The sequence below is a fragment of the Enoplosus armatus genome, chromosome 12 (genome assembly GCF_043641665.1).
Source record: "Enoplosus armatus isolate fEnoArm2 chromosome 12, fEnoArm2.hap1, whole genome shotgun sequence".
NCBI lineage: Eukaryota > Metazoa > Chordata > Actinopteri > Centrarchiformes > Enoplosidae > Enoplosus > Enoplosus armatus.
In genome coordinates, this window is record NC_092191.1 from 15,502,023 (window position 1) to 15,524,488 (window position 22,466).

Consider the following 22,466-nt stretch of genomic DNA (forward strand, 5'->3'; position numbering starts at 1 on the left):
TAATGTCCCGTCGGTTGACAGCTGCCATGGTGAAATAGAGGAGACGGAGGGAGAAACAGACAGAAATGTAACCATGTTCGTTGATTTCTGCATCTTCATAGGCTTTCTCAACAGGGACATCATCTCAAAATGGCTTCTGAGGTCTGCAGCACATTCCTAGATCGTGTGTTGCTCCACGTATTTATAGTCCCGTCCGGATCTATCTAACGTGGATACTGCAAATACTCATCAGCTATTGGTCAGACATCGCTAGGGTAAAGAGAGCTGCGATTCTGATTGGTTCAAAGCAATGTCAGTTATTTTCAACATCTGCAACAGTTAAGTGTTTACGGCGCTCAGTTGTGTCCTTTCTCAACGTTTTAATTTATGACTGTGTATTGCGCAGTTATAACGAGCCGACTTTATTGTATTTTTTAAAGACAAAACAACTGAAGCTAGTAGTCTCTATCGCTTTATTGGTAGTATTATTACTAGTATTTGTTTCCTTGCTGTTTACGCTCACGCAGCGCTCGACTTCACGCGCTCGTGCAGTCCTGTCATTGACCATCAGGTGTAGCTCCGACTCTGCAAATCAAAACAAAAACACTCAGCCCAACAGTATTTGTTTAACAGTAATATCGAGTCAATAAACATAATGCACGTCCGGTAGTGTGTAACATGTTTAGCCATAGACTAACAATAAGCTCCAAATGAGTCTAGTATTAACATTAACAGCATTAACAGTGAACATGTGGCTATTATCTGATATAACAGATGGCTGATTTGGTCATTGTAGGTGCGTTTAGGCGACTCAGTCAATCAGAGACACGACTTAACGACCTGTTTCGTAATGAACATAATATTAATAATAGGAATAATAGGAAAGCCTTATTCTGTCATTTGAGTTTGTTATTTTCACCCTTAATGGTCGTGTAAATAAACACAATTAAGGTGATATTATATCGTGAAATATGCCAGATACAGCTGACTTTATGTTGTGTGAAACATTTCCTCGTCAGCCACAGAGAAATGTAAAGAGAAAAACGTACAAATGTTTGGGAGTATCTCGGTGGGAGGGATTCTTGCTGCAGGAGACCTGGGTGGCGTTCAGAGCTCAGAGGCGAAACTCTCCGAGAGCGCACATAAAGAGACTGGAGCGCATCTCTGTCTCAGACACCTGATGAGCATCCTCCAAACTCTTGAAACCAGGGGACGGAACTTCGCAAGAGATATCTGTTTACTGGATTTTATCGAAGCACCATAAAAAAAAGAAGCACCCTAAGTTTAGGAGAACAGTATTACTTTATTATTACTGGACTTTCAGACATGGCACTGTCTTTTCGACGCAGGTGTTTGCTTTTGCTGTGTTTGACAGCTATCCAGAGTGGTCATGCTGCCGTCCAGGTAAGAGCACTTTACATTAGTTTATGCAACAAAAACTTACTTGTTTATGCTGGGGCAAACTGGATCAATAACGTGTGTTACTATGTGAAATCTCAAAAAAACCGACCAAACCGTATTTTGGAAATATCCATATATTTGACGAAAAGTAATTCATATCAATATTTAAATCCTATTATCCATAAAAAGTAACCTCAACAAATAATAAAATTGTTTGTATTTTGTTTTAACACTTGTCATTCTGTGTCATTTCAAGTTTTGTGATCACAGTCTAGAGTTTCCACTGTAGAAATGACATTATACTTTTTGCATTCCCAAAAAAGCATCCGGATATGAGTCCTCTCATGTCTTGTCAGCTGGTGGCATTTCCCCTTAGCCTGGGGCAAAGCAGCAGAGGACTGTCTAACTACTGCACAGGTCCAAACTTATGTGCACAATGAATTTAAATGTACTGAGGCTAGTTGTTATTGTACAAATCCCCCACCAAATGCCAGTGCAGGAATTTAAGGTATGCTGCACAGAGAAATTGTTCCAATGAGCATGTGATTAATAAACCCTCCTGAAAGGATTAGAGGCACTTTCCCTGAGGGACCCTGTAATGGCTTGACAAGCTTTCTCCCTCAAGTAACTGCTTGTGGCACCCATGCTATTTTGAGTCTGCCCATTCAGGATTATCCAATGAGCATGTGCCTTCCTACCGCCATGCAAAATATACAGAGGAACAGCATTCTGGACTTAGGTCCCACTGACATCTGCCAGACAGCTTTTGACCAGCTGTGTCGGCCACTGGATTCGTGGTATTAAGTGAACAGGGGTGAGGGAGAGAAGAAGAGAGATGGTAGGCATAGGATATCGCACATGTGAGTGCAATGAAGTCTAATGGAAAATAGTGGAAAGCAAAACTGGTTTTAAGTAAAAGAAATCATGGTGAGTTACTGTATCAAGCAAGTACAGTAAAAACATCTCACTAATACGTCCTGTCAGTGTTACATAATGTATTTTAATATCAATGAAAAGTTTTTGTAACCATAACGACCATGTGCCTACCAGTAAGATGGATTTGGTTTCAATTACATCATGCTCCACAGCTGCACATTAATGTTTATTCACCGCTCATGTTTTATTTTTTATGACCATTAAACTGAGGTAACCTTTATTCCTGCGCTCTTTTTCTTGTTGGAAAGTCATTGCATTTTACAAATGTCTATTAAAAAAAGACTCTTTTATAACTCTAAATTCTGCTCATAGTGCTCATGCTTCATTCACAGACGTGCATGGATAAGCACCAGGTGGTGGGGGTGCTTCGTCAAATGGAGAAGTTTCTGAAAGGCCAGGAGATGCGGTTCACAGAGGGCCTCAGGATCATGAAGTCCAAGCTGGCAACGCTTCAGAACTCTGTCTCCAAGTTACCTCAAGCAGACCAGTCAGCTGGTGAGTGATAACCAGATAACAACACACACCACTACCACCACCATTTATAACCTTTTACTGTGACACTAATAAGTTATCCACCATCATCATTTAGCCTTTCAAAAGTGTGGCGGATGAGACCTCTGCATAGGTTGAAGTTGTCTTGAAAAGTGGTTATGATAGAAGTTGTCAAGTTTACAATTAAAATGCAACTAACGAAGTTGATATAAAGTAGATTCAAATTATCTGGTGGTCCTAATATTAACTTATGGTGAGTACCTGTATGAAGTAGATTTTATAGTCATACTTAATACACTTTCCTTAGATGTAGGCTGTAAAATCGACAAACCTACAGTCATTTCATTTGAAATCCATGAATGCATGATGTGCCTGAGTGAATGGTTGTTCAGTTAAAAGCAATGGAAGATTCCAAAGTATCAAATTTTCAACATTTTAGGAACATTCAATTGTTTGAAGTTGATCTTCAAACTGCTTTTTTCACCAGCCAGTGACAATAGAGAGCCAGATATGGCTTCTTGTATTATGGCATTATAAATTCATCCAACAGTGCGAGGCCATCTCAGTTGCAGAGCTGGGTATTTGACAGGGGAAGTGGATTTGTGGAATTGTGTTGTTTGGCAGCAGACACTGTGGCCAATTTGTTAGTGATGGACCGGTGCAGTCCATAACTCTGTGGAGTGTACTTGGCAAGACAGAAGCTGATTTTTGCAGCAATATAGGCTCAACAAAATGAAAAGACAGAAGTGGAATTACATCACCACCTGCTTTAAATGCTCAGATCAGGAAATTCAGTTAAAATAAATTAATTTATAAAATAACAATATTTTTAACAATACTAATAATATTATCCAAATAATGTTGTGCAGAATTTCCCATCTTCTTTCAGTACTTATCAACATTAAGTATACTTAGTATATTCTACAGTACATGGTTCTCTATATTCGATACAAACCACATTACACACAGTTGTCTTACACACTTCTGTGACATCATGCTCACACTTAAACACACAGATTGGTCAGAAAAAGGCACAATCGGCTTTCATGATACTACAAACATGAGCTGCATATGATGGAGGTCTGGCCATGTGAGCTTGACTTATTGTACAGATACTTAAGTGTACTGACAGCAGTTTTCACTTGAGGTTGAAAGACACATTGTAATCCATTCACAATGTTATGTAATGTAATTATGTTACACATTATGCAAGCATTCAACTTTCCAGAGCATGCAACACAGCATAACATTTGGCTGCTGGTGAAATTCTGACTCATAAAAATGGCCGTGCTGGTTGACGGTAAATGAGGCTTTTGAACCGTCCTTTCTCGTGAAGGCTCTGCACTGCCCAGTGACACGTGTATATCCCCAGGCGGGGAATGCCAGAGGATGTCGGGAGGCTTACTCCACAAGTGACCAGCCTTCCTCTCGTGCTCTCTTTCTCTCTCCCACAGCTCCCACCACCTGCCCTGCTCTGGAAGCCCCTGCTCATGGAACCAAGTTTGGCTCAAAGTATTTTGTTGGACATGAGGTCCATTTCACTTGCTCCCAGGGCTACCATCTTGTCGGCTCTGCCACGCGCGTTTGCCGGGACAACGGCACCTGGACCGGCATCAGTGCCATCTGTAAAGGTGAGCCTCATCAGGAGTTTAGAGTTTGTTGAGCAAGACACAGCAATTCCTGGCCTGTCAACCTGCCGCAAATCCTCCTTTTTGACCATGTGTGAGACCAGTGTTACTTTTGATTCAGGTGAGGAATGCAGTCTCACTTAAGCTATGGTATGTTTTCATCACAGCATTAGGAGCCTATGTATTATTTGGTGGAATGTTTTGGGCCAGGACTTCTATGTCTGTGCATTGAGCACCCACACCCACTTAAGGCGACCTTGGATCAGCAGTGTCTGAATGCCAGGCTGAAAGAGACATCAGCCCAGAGGCCAAACTGAGCTCCTCACACATACACAGATAACAGGGGAAGAAAAGAGCCATTCTACAGAGTGGCTGGAGCTCCTCAGCATACTGAATGAAGCCCTCGTTAAAATGGCATTAAATGTCTCTGAACACAGAAAAACACCTGTACTGCATTCCACTGTGGGGTGCCTTACCCTCCAGGTTTCTGCTCCTCATGAACAGCAGTGGCTGGGCTACTGTAAGATAAACCCCCCTCTCTTGCTCATGTTTCCCTGGTTCTTTGACAGCAGTCCCACTGGACGGGGTTAGGTCCAGACATTATACCCACACCATGGTCTGATAGCACAGAAGTATGCTAAGCATGCTATTGATAGCCCCTTCAGCCTGCGCTGGTGGCACTCTTCCAAACATTCCAAGTGGCACACTCAGTTGAACATGTGCATACGTTTATTGACATTCATGGCTAAAACAACATTAGGAGGCTTGACTCTGCACAGTATTATCCCTGTTCATGCTTTTCAGCCCAGCGCAAGAGGTCTAAATTTAGTCATGCTTAAAAAGCAGTATTGACAGAGTGTGAAAACTTTAAAGTTAAGAAGAGTTTAAAAATATCTAGCAGAGTGAAGTGGGCCTTTTCATGTTATGGCCCTGTGGTGGCCCCTTGGGAAGCCAAATAAACATTAAAGGGATCAGTTGTCATCCAGTATACTGTGGCCTCAGCGCAGAGCTCAGAGAGCAGAGGCTACTTTATAATTTGAACATCTGCACAACTCTCAGAGCTGACTACAGTAACAAAGATCATAAGGCATGATTTACTAAGTGTCCACTTGTTTCCAAACTTTGATCACCAGTAAGAGTCATCCTACCTTCTGTTGTTGTCAACAGTTTGCATTTTGTAGTATTTCTGTATCGAGTGATATATGTTAAACAGGTTTATCATCTTGCTCACTGTTTGATGATTAATTAATCCATATGCCATAAATGGATCTGTACTTTATACAAACGGAGATGTCTCCAGTATGTATTCAGTAGATACAAGTATTTTACCCAGCTTCTTTTGCATTGCAATATTGGCTATTCCAGACACTACTGCACTCTTTACAATACCAATTTGCACATGTTCACGTGCAGGCCATGGCAAGGCTTGTAAAGAAGTATGAATGAAGTTTACATGAAAAACGTGAGTAGAATTGCTGTAAACCTGAGTCAAAAACAATGAAGGCATGTATGCCTTTATTCTTATGTGTTTTGCAATGCTACACAGATATGAGTAAAAGATAGTGTACGTCCACTTTAATAATGATCCCCATTAGATTCCATCAAGATACTACTTTTCCACAAATAGAACTAATGAAAGGGCATCACTGACTTACTGTTGACATACTGTGCCCATAATGACAGTACCAGTTTCTCATTTGTAAATATCAGTTATCAAACTGGGTGGACACTCATTGCCGCTCTATGGGTGGATGGTAGATGGGCTGACAGAGGCTCTTTCATTTTCATTTACTCTTTCAAACCTGACCTAATCTTACCGTCACTTTCCCTGGGCTGCAGATGATTTTGACGGTCGGTCAGTGTTGAATTGTTCCATGTATTTTATTCTGAAACCTGTAACAAACACCTAATCTTTATTTTGTTAAGGTTGACAGAAGCACACTGACAGGTTGTTTAGATATCTCGAGCTCAAACTTTTCACCACTTTACACAGCCGCACATATAGACAAGAACCTTCAGCCTAAGGCAAAGACTATATAAGGAACTGTGAAAGCAAAGTCGAAGGTTGCATCAAAATTGACAATAGTTTTTTTTTGTTTCATTTTCATAAATGTGTTTCTCAGAAGGAAGAATTTCTAATGTGACTGGCAAAAAACTGTTGTGCCTTTAATCTGTATGCATCAGTATGATGACAAAATGGGAACATGGGTTTCCGATTGAAAGATACTGGAGACTGCTGAAAAAGCAGCAAGTTTCTCAACAAGTTGACTACAGTGATCATTCTCTCTTACACCCACAGATATAAGTGAGTGTATAAGTAATCCCTGCCAAAATGGAGGTACCTGTGTGGAAGGTGTTAACCAGTACAAATGCACCTGCCCCCAGAGCTGGAGTGGCTCTCACTGCCAGCACCAAACCCAGACAGGTCGGCACCACAAAATGAATGTCTGAGACAGTCTGTATAGTTTGTATTTGCATGTCTGACTCCTATTATTGTACATGCTTACAAAGGTTTCAAGTTTCGTGTTTTCTCCCCTAATGCAGCACCACCTGAGTGGAGTGTTATGAATGATCCAGCATTCAGCCGGAGACCTCGCTGTGCCCAAGTGAACCGAGCCCAACACTGCAGCTGTGATGCAGGCTTTCACATGAGTGGCACCTCTGACAACAGTATCTGTCAGGGTGAGCTGTAATTATGTGTTACTTTAATTGATCCCTGTGGGGAAGTTCTCCTTTTGCTGCTGTTCCTCACAGGGAAGCAAGGTCAGCTACAGAGCAGCTCCCTCAAGCCGGCGCCCTGCTCGATGGCATCTCAGCAGGCCAAACAGCAGATGTTATCGGGCCTTCACTGCTAAAAGGATCCCTGAATACCTGAGTCTTTTACTCCTCTAGTGATTAATATGGTTACAAGTGAGAGTAATCTGTGGAGCCAGTCTGTGACAAACAAAATAATCCTCTCGAGAGGTCACAAGCTGATTAGCATCCATTTAGGTCACAGTTCAGTTGATTTTAAGATGTTATTGGTTGAGTAACATTTTGAAATGAAAAACTTTGATACAGTTGCTTCAAATGTGCTGATGACAACCTAAGAGAAAGAAACAACATACCTTGGTTCCTCAGAGTGTGTAGTAAACTGTATGAGGTATATCATTACCTATATCCCAAACATATCCTCACTCCTACTTACTGTTATATGCTCAATGCTTTGTCCTTGTCATGTGATGCATGTTTAAGGCACATACATGTATTTCATTTTCTGTTTCTTCACAGATGTAAATGAGTGCGAAGTGTACCGGCTGGACCAAGGAGGGAAGCTGTGCATCCATGAGTGTGTGAATGTCCCTGGCTCGTACCACTGCTCTTGCCCCAGCGGCTACAAGTTGCTCCCAGATGGGCGGAGCTGTGAGGGTGAGTGACAAGAGGGAACAGAGGACAAAGGCTCATTCACAGGGCCCTGGCTACAGATCCGGCCGGGTATGTGGCTCCGGAGAGGAATACCTGTGATTTAGAAAGACGAAGAGCCTTTTGCAGCAGAGCTTTTAGTTTCTGCTGAGGTGTCTGTCAGACCACTCTCATTTGCACCCTTGAAGCTCACAATGCTTGCCAGTGGAATGAATGACCTCACCCTTTCCCAGCAGAAGGGATCTTTAGGACATGAGGCGTTTGTGGGAGACTAAACTCAAAAACCAAATAAACAATCACAGCACAGCACCCCCTGCTCAGACTGTGGTAACCAGGAAGCAGGGAGTCAGTCTGGCAAGTCTCTCTCCCCGCTCCTCAGTCTTACATGCCTCTGCTGTTTTGTCTTCCAGATGTGGACGAATGTTTAAGCCAACAGCACAACTGTAGCCGAGGGACAACTTGCATCAACACGGGGGGAGGCTTTCAGTGTGTCAACCCAGAGTGTCCCCGTTCTCATGGCAACATCAGCTATGTCAAGACATCTCCCTTGTAAGTGGACACACCCCAATGTGACCCATTTGGTTTCTTTGTCATTTGTTTTGTCAGTGAAAAGCCCAGCCAGGCTCACATCGTTCACGTTTCAGAAAGAACTTCAACTTTCCAATGGCCATTTGTATTCTAATGGGCTCCTGGCAGACATTTTGACTTGTAATAGCAAGAAAAACAAAAATAAAATAGATGATTGGTGTTCAGGTGTGCCAGTAACCTATGCCAGTGAACCCGCATGCGCATTAAGAGGTCAAAATACATCTGCAGTGAGAAAGTCTGTCTTTGAAAAGGTGCTCTTGAGCGAGGTGTTACAGCCTCAGAGCTCTCCAGCTAAATTACTTAAATGCTTCAGGTTTCATTCAACGTGGGACTTATTTTATTTTAGTTTTGGCCACCTTTGCTATTGGTGGAAATAACATTAAACTCACCATGGTAACTGCTGAGATCTGGCAACGCAGCCATATCAAGTCAAGACCAAGTTAACCAAACTCTTTTTGGAGGATAAACATAAGGCTACGAATGAAACCATTACTAAAATTGTTAGTAATCACATCACAGTTTAACAACCAACCTCCTGTTTCAACTTTGACCTGCTGTACTTGCTGTAGTTCTGTGTTCAAAGTATTCCTGTGCAGTTTACCTTCGAATAAAGTGGTTTAGAGAATCTGGCTAAACTGTTGACTGTTGTTTCAAACATGTCTGACTGGTCGAGATTCTTTTTCCCTTCGGACTTTGTTGTAGTGATGCCAACGTGTTCCCAGATCTTACTTCAGTGAGTACAATGTTATCATTACCAAAAGAATTGATGATAATAAGAGTTGTGGTCCTAGCTGTATCACAGTGAAGCAAAACGTTCCTTACAAAGAACATGCATGCTCAGCAGAACTATACTAGATTACTTTTTTTCCTTTTCTTTAAAACCATGTAGAACGTCTGTGTGCTTGCCAAATGTTTGGAGACATTACAACTTCCATCTCCATATTTGCCAGTCATCGGCAAGCTGCCTCATTTAAGAGCATGAAACAAAGCTCTGTCTGCTTCTACTGAACCATCAATGTGGTGAAACACTGCTCCACTGCCAAAGGGTATGGAGAAATGTTTGGGAAAACACTTGTAACATGGGAGACAAAGCAGGGAATCGAGTAAGACAGTAGCTTTGTCCCCATACTACGTAACAATGCGAAGCAGGTTTTGAGTTCGCAGAGCATTCACAATGAAAAAGTGTGAGTGAATTAAATACACTTACAGGTGCCAGGGTGCTTAAAGGGAATAGCTACTTACAGCTGAAAGAAATTAAAACAAAATGTAGATGATGGCGAGACAGCTTCAGGAAGATCTTTCCTTTTTTAAAGTATGATTGCATTCTACAGTTTGAATGTTTGAAACCGTCAGTTTATGTTCTGTATCGTTTCCTGTTAGTACGAAATGTACGAAGGTACATTGATGTCTTGTATACTAACTACAAAATAGTATAATCACAGCTTGCTATGATCCAAGATTTCAGGGCACTTGACCTCATGTGTACTGTATGCATGTGTGTCACTTCTTTTTAGTCACAAAGAAGCAGTTATAAAAACATTCCCACGGGGATAGATTAATGATGTAATCAGAGACAAAATGGCCGCACACAGAGAATGGAAAACATTTACCACTTTGTCCTGTAATGCCCCCCTGCATTTCTGTCCTACAGCCAGTGTGAGAGGAACCCCTGCCCCATGGACAGCCGCTCCTGCCACCTGGCTCCCAAGACCGTGTCCTTCCACTACCTGTCTCTGCCCTCCAGCCTGCAGACTCCTGCCACGCTGTTCCGTATGGCGACCGCCACCGCCCCAGGGCGCACCGGGCCGGACAGCCTGCGTTTCGGCATAGTGGGCGGAAACTCCCGAGGCATCTTTGTCATGCAGCGCTCAGACAGACAGACCGGCGAGCTGATACTGGTCCAGCAGCTGCGCGGGCCGCAGGAGATCAGCATCGATGTGGACATGTCTGAGTACAGCGACCGCACCTTTCAGGCCAAGCATGTGGCCAGGGTCCACATTCTGGTCTCACCTTACAACTTCTGAGAGCGAGCTTGCGAAAGGATGAAGACTAGAGACAGAGAGGTGAAGAGGAACAAGGAAGAGTGTATAATGGGCACTGAGTTTACTGATACTGTTTCTTCAGCCCCTATCAGAAAGTTATTTGTCTGAGTAGCCAGTCGCAGGCCAGCATTTGTTCAGTGGCCAAATTACCAAACGAGAGAGAGTAACAAGCCAATATTTAACAGTTATATTATGAATAACAATATATGGCAAAACACATCATAGATGCTTCTTTAAGTAGTGTCAGTATGAGCTTTGACTGATGACGTTTGACTGAGTGTGTTTGAATGCATGAAAACTAGCTCAACAAATGCATAATGAATGGGTTGGGAGGGATGGATAGCTGTTGTTGTCCGTGTAGCTCAGGGTCAGGCCCCGGGGCTGATGCACTGCCCTTGCTTTATTATATATGATAGATCCCTATAAGACATTAGTGCTCCTGTGGCTGTAATTTATTGGAAATATTGTTGCTGGTTTTTACATTGTAGCATACTGTACGCCACATGTTTATCTTCCATCATATACTGTATATTTGTTTGCTTTTTTGTAATAGCTTGTTTCAGGCACCATTCATTATACTAAGGGAGTTTTTTTAAAACAGTAGATGCAGTACTGTACCTGGGCATATTTCCTCTATTAGTCATATTTTGTATGTTATCCAGAAATAGTCTCATTATCCTCTAAATCAAAGATGATTTGGCAAATGCACTTCACAATTTATCTGGAATTTTAATTGTTTCTACATACCTGAAATAAAGTCAGTCCAACATTTCAGTATTTGTTAGAACTACCTTGCTTGATGCTGAACAGTGTGCTATTAAATGTCCTTGTGGCAGTGCTTGTTTGCATTCTGCATCCATTACGAGTGAATTTTAATGAGCGAAATTCAAACCAACGCATAGTTGATAAATGAACACTGGATGGCTATAAAACGTTCTGTGAGTGAATGGATGAAAGGTTAGAGAGGAGGAATGTGTGTTTTATAATATAACTCCTGGGGCAGCAGTTCACAGGCAAAAGACGTCAAAGCAGCATTTCCCACGTCTTGGAAACAAAAGTTTCACAGTATTTCTATTTGACTCTAATACGAGGAACGGTAACTGTCACATTCTAAAAACATCTCTCAGTGTGTCTATTTGTTTGAGAAAGAAGAGACTAATGTTCACCACATGTGTTCTCTTGACTTCCTTCACGTCTCCATCCAGGGGTTTACATTGCAATAAAAGAGGCCAGAGGAGCCGCATGCTTCCAGGAGGGAGTGGATGGTGAGAATCAAAACACATGCCCCGGTGGTACACAATTCTCTCAAAATGACAGCAGTGCCTTAATGGCAGGCGTAATTTCCTTCAGTAACCATACCAGGAGTGCTCACATCGCTGCCTTTGTTTCAGGCTTGTGCTCGGGCCGTTTGATGTTCACATGTTTCATCCATTGTGAGGCGGAAGGATATTGCCAGAGACAACTGGAGAGCGCTGAGCTACATAACACAAGCCATTTGCTGGAGAGTAATGATAAAAATATACAGTGAGGCAGAGCCAGCACAGTGTGGCTTACACTCCTTTTTTACGTCAGAGTCACAGAAATATGCTGACTTTAGGGCTCTGTCAAGGGGGTGGACAAAATAACAGAAACACACACACAGTAGATAGACACAAAGATAGTGTCCTGCAGTAAATACCAATTTAATGAAGCTCATAGTGTGTTTTTGAAACTTTAAGAAGTGTTGCTTCATCTCTATGGCAGTTTTTGATGACATACTGTTGTTAAATTCAGTGTTCACCTATCTTTGACCACTGCTCCCCTTTACTGATGAAAGTTCATTGTGCCTTGTTCATTTCAATGTTGAACTGCTGATTTAAATGGGCATAAGCAAATGTATGGCAAGTGAGAAAGTCTAAACCCAGGAAAACTGCATTACCAAAAAGGGACAATGGTTACAAGTAAACACTTAGCAACACTGGCTAAAGAACACCAAAAACTAGTGCCAGATCACTAAATCTCCTAGCTTCAGTGATCTGGTTTGTAACTACAGGGCATGGGTGTATTTATTATTTTGTCCACCCCCTCTAGTTGGACTACAAAGCTCCTGGTCACATGGCCCCTACAAAAAGCCCTTGCCTTTCAGCAAAAAGGAGGAAACAATCTCCACATCAGAAATTCTTGAAATTCCAGAACATACAGTATCCTCCTGAAACATCTCTTAACTTTGCTCAACTTAACTTTCAAGCACAAAACCACAATTCGTTTTGAAGTGAAACAGCAGAAACGCTTTAAATCTATGGATCTCCATCAAAACAGGAAAGAGGCACGTGTGTTCCTGGTGGGTTAGTCCAGAATGAAAGGCGCTGTAGAGGAATTCTGCTCTACTTTTATTATCCAGGAGGGGGGAAGAGGTCATCTGTGGACCATCTTTCATGTGGGATAAATGTTTGGAAGAAATCCAGAAATATGAGACAGTATAGGAAAGCAGAATGAAGGTCCCTTTGCTTTTGTCTCTGACGTTGTAAGTGGCCTAAAATCTGCCATTACATGCCACGGTAATGACACTTTTATGTTTGATACACGTTACACTGTCTGATACAGTTTTATCAGCTTAGAATATATATGATGGGTCAACAAGAAAATAGTTTATCATAGTTGTATAGTTGCAGTTGAGGTATATATTCTCTTTATGTTTGGTCTTTGGTCTATAGCAGAGGCCTATAACTCTCTCTGTCTTTAACAGAGAAAGGTACAAACTCTGAAACTTCTGCGGTTTAACCCCAAATCCTTGCATAAAGGTGTAACTTTGAAATGGCACTTTCATTTCAAACAAGTTTGGTCTCCATGAAAGAACTTGTAACATGCTGACGACATGACAGATGTGTTGTTGGTGGATTTTATGTTGTTTGTTAGTCACAAGCCTATTAAGAGCTAATGGCTTGAGAGAAAACTCAGGGTTTATATTTTCAGTAACTGGGTTTCATTCAAACTCTCCTCTCAGTATTTCAATCTCTGCGTTTCATTATCATTCATCATAATTTTCCACACAATAGCCCATTCATTCAACAGTTTCTTCTCCTATTTCCTCTTGCAAGACAGCTTTTAAAAAGAAGCAGATTTTAACTGATGTAGCAAAATCACAACCATAGTAAAATAAGTATTTTTATTGCCAAATCAATACTTCATCATCAAGAAACAAATATTCTCCCGTATTCAATTAATATTTTAATCTGAGTGTACACACTTCCTGAGAAGGAAGAGAGAAGAAAACTGCTGGTATGAAAAGTTCAAGCCCAGTTCTTCACGACACCCATGAAAAAAAAAAAAGACGAGTCATATTATCCAGACACCTCTCCACCTGTGGAATTATGAAATAACAGGAATCAGCCAAAACCCATCTGTACAAATAATTGAGGTCCACTGCAGGTGTCTGCAGTTTTATATAACAGGAGGACAGCTTGCCATAATAAGCACAATTATTCCAGGTTTCCAACCCCCCCAAAAAAGGGAACAGTGACATTATAAACCCCAAACTACACTGACAAAAACACCAGGCCATTTTCAAAAAAGAATACATATTACATAAAAACATATTAAGACGCATTTGAAAGAACATGAATGTTATTAAGGTGTCTGTGAAACCAACCGACAGATTTTATGAGCAAATAAAACAAACAAATAAGAAACAAGCTGCAGTTTGCTGTGAGACTGTTCAGGGTCCAAGGCATTAAAAAAAAAAAAAAGGAAGCACACATTGTAAACACACATGTAAGAGTAAACACGGGTGGACACACTCTTGAACCTATAAGTACACTTGAAACACAAATAAATAATGAACTTCTTTAACTCCATATTAACATAGTGTAGACATACATAACGTAGTGTATAAATCACTTCTTTGTGCTTTGTCCCTCTAACACTCACACACCAATACTGAGGAGGCCAGGAAGTTTCAATCTGAGACATGAACGACACTTTCATACATATTGTTCTCAATTACCTGAACAGACTGGACCTCAATCAACAACTACATGTAGTCACAGCTTTGATCTGCAAAGTGCATAAGAGCAAATGTTCCATTCAAATATAGGATTTGAATTTTTTAAGTTTTCGAGTGTCAGATTTGAACGCTGGCAACAAAAAAAATAGTGCACTTCAGACACTAACAGTCATGAAAAATACATACCGTTGATTGAATTCCATAACTTCTGCGAACTTCACAATTATATATTTATATATGAAATTAATCAATAAACACACTGAAGTCAAATTATCTGTCTCCTGGCTGCAAAAATAACTTAGATCAATCATTCTGGGTGTTAATTACTGAGAAACAAAAAGGCCTTTTAATTATTTTTCTCCATCATAAATAAGCATCTTATTTTATTACAACCAGCCAATACTATCTAGATACCCTCAGATAGACACTTAACGTATATTTGAGAGTATGTTCATGCATGAGGCCCATTGTTCTTGATTCTCTGATAAAACAAATTCACATGAACGCAACAGAAATAAATACAGCACTTAATATAAAATGAAACATTCTCTTTGGAAAGAAAGGCTCAAAACTGATCATATCAGGGAAATAGTGAACCAGTTGGTCAGTGAAAAGACAGTTTTCCTCTGGTAGAGTCCTTTGCTCTTGAGAAGGAGGAGAGGAAATGAGCAGAGGGTCCCCCCTAAATTGTGGCCTGCTCCACCCTGCTAAGTAGCAGCCGTGCTGGAAGATCCCCTGAAAAACTAAATGGCACCCCACCACCACCACCACCACCACCACCTGACTGGAAATCCTGGAGAAAACCTCGCTGCAGCTGCTAGGTCCTCCCTCCATGTCCGCCGATGGCTTTAAATGTTTTGCCTCACTCCAGCTTTGACATCTCATATCTGGTCGTCATGATTTCCTGGGAAATAAGCGAGCAGTCAGTGAGTACGTGCTTGATTTCAATCCTGTTGTAAAAATCCTAAAGTAATGTAATACATACCTCATCTGAGTCGAGCAGGACTGGAAGAGCTCTGCAGTGACAAATAGGACCAAAGAGAGTCAGAATCACACAGGCCTTATATGAAAACACCTTTCTGGATTAATAAATAAACATCTGATAGGATGCTTACACATCAGTAAGAGAGCTAGGAATGTTATCCTCCACCCACTTCAAGTCTTCATCCTGGACGAGGAGGAAAAGAGGATGAAAAAAGTAAATACTGCCATCTGCTGAAATGTGTGACACTTGTATGTCTGCATGTCCTAAATCTGGACAGCAGCTCTTATTGTAGATGCTTAATAATTAATAAACCACATTGGATTAAACTAATTAATACAGAACTACTCCAAACCAAGCGTGCAGTTGTGTTACTGACTGGGTTCGTTTCTGCAGGCTTCACTGTGCCATTTGTCTCACTTTTAGACGCTCTCAACTTTATGCCATCAGCTGTGAAAAATTCAGACAAAACATAGGAAAATCAATATAACACGATGATTAGACACTCCAAATGTTTGCAGAGTTCTGGGTAAAAGCTTGCATGATGTTGCCGTACCAATGTTTACAGAGGCGATGAACTCCTCGATCTCCTCATCGTCAGAGTCGTCAATGAGAGGCGTGAAAGCATACCTGTGGACATCGAAATGAAGTGATTAATAAAGTACCAGTTGGGAAAAGGAAAAAAAAGTCCAATTCCGTTCATTCAACAGTCCTAATGTACTACTTGCCTTTGGTTGTTTGCAGATGGTCTCCATAGAAACATTATGACGAACAGGATGACGGAGAACAAGAACCTCCAGAAAGCGTCTTCCACCCACAGCTCAATCCAATCCTTTACACAGAGCAGGTCCAATTATCGGTAAAATGTAAACTTAAAATCATATTTTATTTTACACTACTACTGATAGAACATGCCAAACCGTACTCACAGACTGACAATCTGTTAGCCAGAATTTTTTTGCTGTCCAACCCATGAAAATGATGGAAGCTGAAGGAGACAAGGGAAACGTTTGAGACACAGCTCCTGTTCTGTTTGCTGGAGATACTCTTCTGTGTGTGAATTCTTCTGTTCTAACAGGTTTCATATGGATCAAATTACAAATAATCTATTAGAACTGCAAGAGTAGTCGTACCACTTACCAATGACAGCAAATATTAGTGTGTTTGTAAAGTGCCTGTAGAGAGACAACTTGACGGGGTTTCTCCTCAGCTTCAGAGTCTTGATGGTTTGTGCCAGGCTGACAAAGATGTTAGTGGCAGTCAAGGTAAACATGTGGCAGACATTACATAGAGACCACAACTTAATACATGAGACCTTATAACATGTGAGAGTATACTGCAGATAATATCCATGTTTTGCATTATTTCTTTGTCATCATACAATTTTATACAATCCTACTTATTAGGTGCACCTGCCTGTTTGGTCATGTCACTGTCACCCACTGTAACTAAGCAAATGTGAATGTTGTTGATGTCAAACACACTTTATCCTGATATCTTGTTGGCACTCTGGTGACTCAGGTTTTGTAAGTCTTTAGAATGAGGTGAAACAAGAATTAAACAGCATAAATGTGTCACTATTCAGTCTACCAAGACAGTGCCTAATAATATGGATAACTGAAATATATGTAAATGTTTAAATTGAATGGGTTTTTTTTTATTCTATTGGCTAATTCATAGATGTCCAGATGTATTCAAACACAATTAAGTCTTTGTCATGAACAATTTCTCAATTTATGTTTCAGAAAATGTACTGTATTCAACTGAAATATATTTTAAAAGAGCATTTTATCTGTACTGGCACCCATATTTATATAACCCTTAAACAGGACCACCTGTAAAGGGTGGTGGGTGGGAATGCAAATCAACTAGCCAACTCAGACAAAGACTGTCCATTAATGGTACATAGGAAAATGTCACTGATTGTGCATGAAAAGAAGCGGTGAGGATGGAGGATTTTAACAGCAGTTAAATCATCAACCAGAAAAAAATGAGTTGTTACACGTTTCAGTGGAGGATGAATGATTTCTTCTGAGATGCAGCATGTCTCTCTGTCAACCTCTACTTTAAGTGCTCTTTCACCGCTAATTATCTGGGAAAGGAATAAGGCAGTTGCAGAGGGGAACCACACAGGGAAAGGTTGTAGGAGCACAAAAGGATATCCACCAGCACAGAGAGGAGTCAAGCAGAGCCAGGGGAATGTTGGCCAGCAGGGCTAAGTCAGAGTCTTTCGCCTAGAGGGGAGGACAGAGCAGGACCAGAGGACACGAAGAAGAGGAGAGATGAGGGAAAAAAATCACAGATAGGATGGGAGATAAAAAGGTGGCACGGCCAGTAAAATATAGAACCATTCACCAAAGAGCGAAGAAGAAAACATCATCCAACCCAAAAGGCAAGCGTACTCAAAATCACTTGGGCTCAATGAATGAACAAATATGTCCCCTTTGTTGTTACATGAGGGTAAAATATTGGTTATTAAATATTGGTGCTGCCGAGGAGATCACTGGAAGGATATGAACCAGATGGCGCAGGAGTCAAGCACAGCCAGGGCAATAGCTGTAATGAGAACAGGGCCATTGTCTCGACCCTTGATTTTTGCCCCCCAAATGAATCAAGGAAATACACAAATAGTGACGTCAGTTTTACTACAAAACATAATCTGACAACAAACCACAGAGCTTTAATACTGGTCATATTCCTGCTTATTTTTCGTATCAGGTTATAATCGGCATTAGTCGGTCATCAAAAAGTCGTTTGTCATTTGTCAACGAACACTAGCTGGTTAAAACTTCTCAAATCTGAGGATTTGTTTGCCTTCCTCCGATTCAAATTGTGAATAACCAGAGAAAACAACTCACCCCAGTAATCCTCAAGACACCTTCAATGCTAGCAAAGGAAAAGTAGAGGATGCCAAGACCCACAACTCTGTGCATCACTATCCCCAGTCGAGGCCTGAAACGCAAGAGACACAAAGAAAATGTAAAAGTTGATTTAGTTATATTACAATAATTTAGTGTTTTTCAATTAACAAACAAGTAGCTGTGTGTACAGACATATGTTGACATACTTTACAATGCCATAGCCAAGGCTGACGATGATGACGAGCAATCGAGCCAAAGTCCTCTTGAGGGCAGAGACCAGCTCAGCAAAGATCAATAAGCCTGGAGCTAAAGGCAACAGTAATGGGGGGGGAAATTATATTTAAAAACCAAACCTCTTACTATCTCATGTGAAAAAGGTGAAAGCATTTTGTGAAGATCTGCAGACACTCACAAGCAGAGCCGACAGTGTTGGTGTTTTCGTATTCGGCGCAGAAGACGGCCTTCTCCACCATCCCGAGGAATATGACCCCTGCTATCCAGAACTGGATCCTCAGCAGATCCTTCCAGTAGCACGCGGCCCAGATGAACCACAGCAGGGCGTACAGGATGTACACCACGCACATCATCATGTAGAACTACAAACCGACAGTGAGGGATTAGTCTATAAACACATATGGGAGCAGTTGTGCTTCATTAGCTGGAGACCAAATTCCAGAAGAACAGACAGTTCATCCAAAAACATGTTGTTTTTTTTCTCCTCAGAGTACTGAAGGTTTGGATGCGTCAGCTGTAGTTCACTTCAATATAGTGAAGCTCAAAGGCATTTGTTTTTTATATCTGACTTTTCAATGACATTTTAAAAGTCTGTAGTAACTTCTCCGAAATAATACCGTTGTACATGATAATCCAACGTCCTTTTGTCCTGCGATAGTTGGTGGGCACACTTTGTAAAGAGCAGTTCACAACAGGGTCTGTGTCTTTATGCATTTATCGTCTTTATGCATGTAGTGATGTTGCTGTTAAGTCTATGAAATGTAGTCCACTCAACTCATTTCACTGGGCTGACCAGAGCTACAACTGAATGTTTTAAAAGTTTTAGATGAATTAATCTATAACTCTGTAATGTCATTTATAACATCCACAAACCCAAAACAGTACAATACAACCATCCAGGAAAGAATCATGGGCACATCATATTAATGTAGGCATATTTAACAAATGGGTATTTAATGTTTATCAACATAAATCACAAATTCCTTCCAAAGTCATCTACTTACAATCATGAGAGGCCATTCCGTGATAGAAATGTAGCCGTGGCTGCCTTTCATCACCACATTAACTGGAAAAACAAATTGCAGACATCAGACAAATGAAGCATGTTACCCAACACATTAAGAATTTATTTCTGGTGGTGGCAGTTTTGAAATCTGCAAAACAGCTTTGCATTCACAAGCCAGCTTCTAATCAGGGAAGTCATTTCTGCACATTAATGCCCCATTTTGGCAGACTTTACAATCAGCCCAAGCTTTCAACTCCATTTCCATGCAGATGAAACAATACAGGCTCAGGTGATAATGTTCCTCTATGCCAGTCACACATTATATTAGTTGCTCATGGTGTTTAAGAAAATCTCACCTGTTAAATTCCAGTTGGCATCCTGCTTACTGGACACAATCTTAACAACCAGCAGGTAAGGCCCGTCCTTCCACGTGGTGGCTATGACGTTGTCTTTGGTATTCACACTGCTGTTCTTGATGCTGCTGCTGTCATCGTACTCCTCAGTGATCCTGGTGTCATTTTCATCCTGCAGTTTTACAAAAGTAATGCCAAGTTTATCACTTTTTAAAAAAGCTTTTAATACTATGTGTGTAGTAACCATGTAAAGAAACAGCACACTAAACAAAACACATCATCAGTTAAAGAAACTGAATACTGGCCAACATTTACTTAGACTATTCTATCAAAATCAAAGAGTAGGCATGTTTTCTTACTGGCACTTCACTCTCAACAGGTGGACTGACTGGATGTGGATCTGCCTTGGCTTTCTGAAAGACACAGTTAGTTACTGGATGTTGAGGGATAATAGATGCCTTGATGCCAAGTGTGTGACTATGCTGAGGAGAGTAATGTAACAAACCTACTCTGAGCATTGGAAAGGAGCGCAGTCCACTGTTACACGTTATGGGGCTGTGTTTGTGTTCGATGTACTCTCCTTGTCCGTGGGGGTTTGGATCCAGGCTCCCCCCACGACTCAGAGGGGTTCTCTCATACATTTCCTACAGACAATGACGGTCACAATTCAGCATTCATAAACAATAAAGTCTAAACAGATAGACGGATCATTTGTATGAAATTAAGCTTCTGCACTTACTTCAATGTTGTTGAATTCATTGTGACAGGGGTAGTACTTTAAATACCAGTGAACAGTGAAGGTCATCTCCTCAGGGCAGCCGAAAGACACAACTACAAGATGAAGACACAAGTGATGATGAACACAAGGGACAAAAAGGGGCACCATTTTCGTGATAGGTCATGAGCACATTTTCCATGTCTTACCTTTTAGCTCAATGTCAGTGTCTTTATACATGGACTTCTTTAACAGCAGTTGTCTTGAGGTCTGCAGAGTGCAACAAATTATTATTTTGTCTTATTGATCGATAAAAGGTTCGTTTGGTGAACTGATTAATCATTAAGGAGTACGATGACAGCATCATCATCATCAAGAACGGCAGATGGGGGTTCGAATCCAATCGGGCTGGGCCCTTTCTGTGTTTGTGAAGAGGGGAAAAGACCTGTGGGTCAGGTGAATCAGAAACTTTAATATTGTCCGTAGGTGTGAAGGTGTATGTCCGTCTGTATGAGTTCAGTGACAGACTGGTGACCTCTCCAGGTTTTAGCCTGCCTCTCAGTACACCTAATACTGCAACTAGATATACAGATAGAGACAACAACAGGGGGAATTTGAAACTTCTCAATTCTTAAATTATTGATCAAGGCTTTCTAGTTTTCCTTGGATTGAGTCTGGGAACTGTGCCTTAATATTGATAAACAAGAGGGGAAATAGAGCACTTGGTAAATTATCTTTCACGTAAAGCGCTTTGTAAAGCTTGAAAAGCAATATCCAAGTGAGATCATTTCCCATTTAACAATGATGGGTTGGATGGTTGGCGATTAGAGACACAGATGTATATTAAGGTTTCTCTCAGGAATTCAACTAATAAGCAAACAGTCTTTGAACAGCTGTCTGAGTTAAGCTGAAGCCAGCTAATGAGCCGACGGCTAACCTTAAAGTGCATATCAACCTTTCTCCACAAGGCTAGCTGCTAATTAGCTAACAACATACTCTGCTCTTTCTAAAGCACACATTATCCGGCTCTATTAAACATAGCAAGTCGCAGTCAAGAGTGGTTCACGCGATACCATTAATGCATGACATGTTACACGACTGTCATCACACTCCCAGCTGATAGCGAGCGAGCATAACAAGGCTAATGTAGCTAACGTTAGCTAACCGATGCTGCAGTTATCCAGCAGGTTAAGTATTCCCCAGTAAGACACTCACATTTACAACAGTGATTTTCCAAAGCCCTGTCTCTGGTGCTGCAACAACCGCATTTATGGTACTGAGTGAAACTACAAAAAGGACTGCCCATGGATAGAAAACTCTGGTCGGACTGCTCCACGTCCTCATCCTGACTGCAGCAGCCATGTTCGTTGTGGGCTCGAGTACTCCCCTGCAGGAGGCGCCTTGAACGCAACGCAGCAGCAGCTGCAGGAGGAACCTCAGTCTGACTTAACGTGTACAGAAACACCTGTCCCAGCGTGGAGTTTGACTGCCTTTTATTACAATATAACAAAGCCTTATTATCTGACTGTCAGCCACTGACTAAACCCTATTCAAAAATGAAAGTGTGGTTTTAACATTTCAAGCAGAAGCGTGAACTAGCTGCTCCCTATCAGCTAAACAAACCTGCAGTGACCTTATATTGTTTGTCTTGCTGTTGATGTGACTTTTCGAAATACAATTATGCATCAATGCTGAAAAGGACCATTCTTTAGAATGAGTACTTTAGCTTGTGATACTTAAGCAGGCCAGATTTTATATTTATACTTAAAAATATTTTAGTGCAGTTCCTTTTCTATTTTCCCACTGTTGTAGCTGCTACTTTTTACTTTTACTTATTTTACTAATATCATAAGTAATCTTGACAA

At 41.1% G+C, this 22,466-nt stretch overlaps 2 protein-coding genes across 3 annotated transcripts; one reads left to right on the plus strand and one right to left on the minus strand.

Moving 5' to 3' along the window:
- Nucleotides 1-1,305: 1,305 nt before the first annotated feature.
- Nucleotides 1,306-10,621, plus strand: LOC139294455 (fibulin-7). Of its 2 annotated transcripts, XM_070916355.1 has the most exons (9): nucleotides 1,306-1,383; nucleotides 2,326-2,328; nucleotides 2,649-2,811; nucleotides 4,263-4,439; nucleotides 6,736-6,861; nucleotides 6,981-7,118; nucleotides 7,707-7,844; nucleotides 8,249-8,387; nucleotides 10,078-10,621. In XM_070916355.1, the coding sequence occupies exons 1-9, from the start codon at nucleotides 1,306-1,308 to the stop codon at nucleotides 10,448-10,450; spliced, it is 1,335 nt and encodes a 444-aa protein (XP_070772456.1). In that variant the 3' UTR covers nucleotides 10,451-10,621. The 2 variants fall into 2 exon arrangements, with proteins under 2 accessions (XP_070772456.1, XP_070772455.1); XM_070916354.1 differs by lacking the exon at nucleotides 2,326-2,328.
- Nucleotides 10,622-15,263: 4,642 nt separating this feature from the next.
- tmem87b (transmembrane protein 87B) lies at nucleotides 15,264-21,963 on the minus strand. The gene is made up of 19 exons (XM_070916192.1): nucleotides 21,817-21,963; nucleotides 20,811-20,871; nucleotides 20,626-20,717; nucleotides 20,396-20,530; nucleotides 20,246-20,299; nucleotides 19,890-20,058; nucleotides 19,532-19,593; nucleotides 18,706-18,889; nucleotides 18,500-18,599; nucleotides 18,291-18,384; nucleotides 17,595-17,666; nucleotides 16,573-16,681; nucleotides 16,362-16,420; nucleotides 16,161-16,264; nucleotides 15,989-16,062; nucleotides 15,812-15,882; nucleotides 15,566-15,618; nucleotides 15,436-15,466; nucleotides 15,264-15,354 (listed from the first exon to the last, which is right to left on the minus strand). The coding sequence occupies exons 1-19, from the start codon at nucleotides 21,961-21,963 to the stop codon at nucleotides 15,313-15,315; spliced, it is 1,713 nt and encodes a 570-aa protein (XP_070772293.1). The 3' UTR covers nucleotides 15,264-15,312.
- Nucleotides 21,964-22,466: the final 503 nt, after the last annotated feature.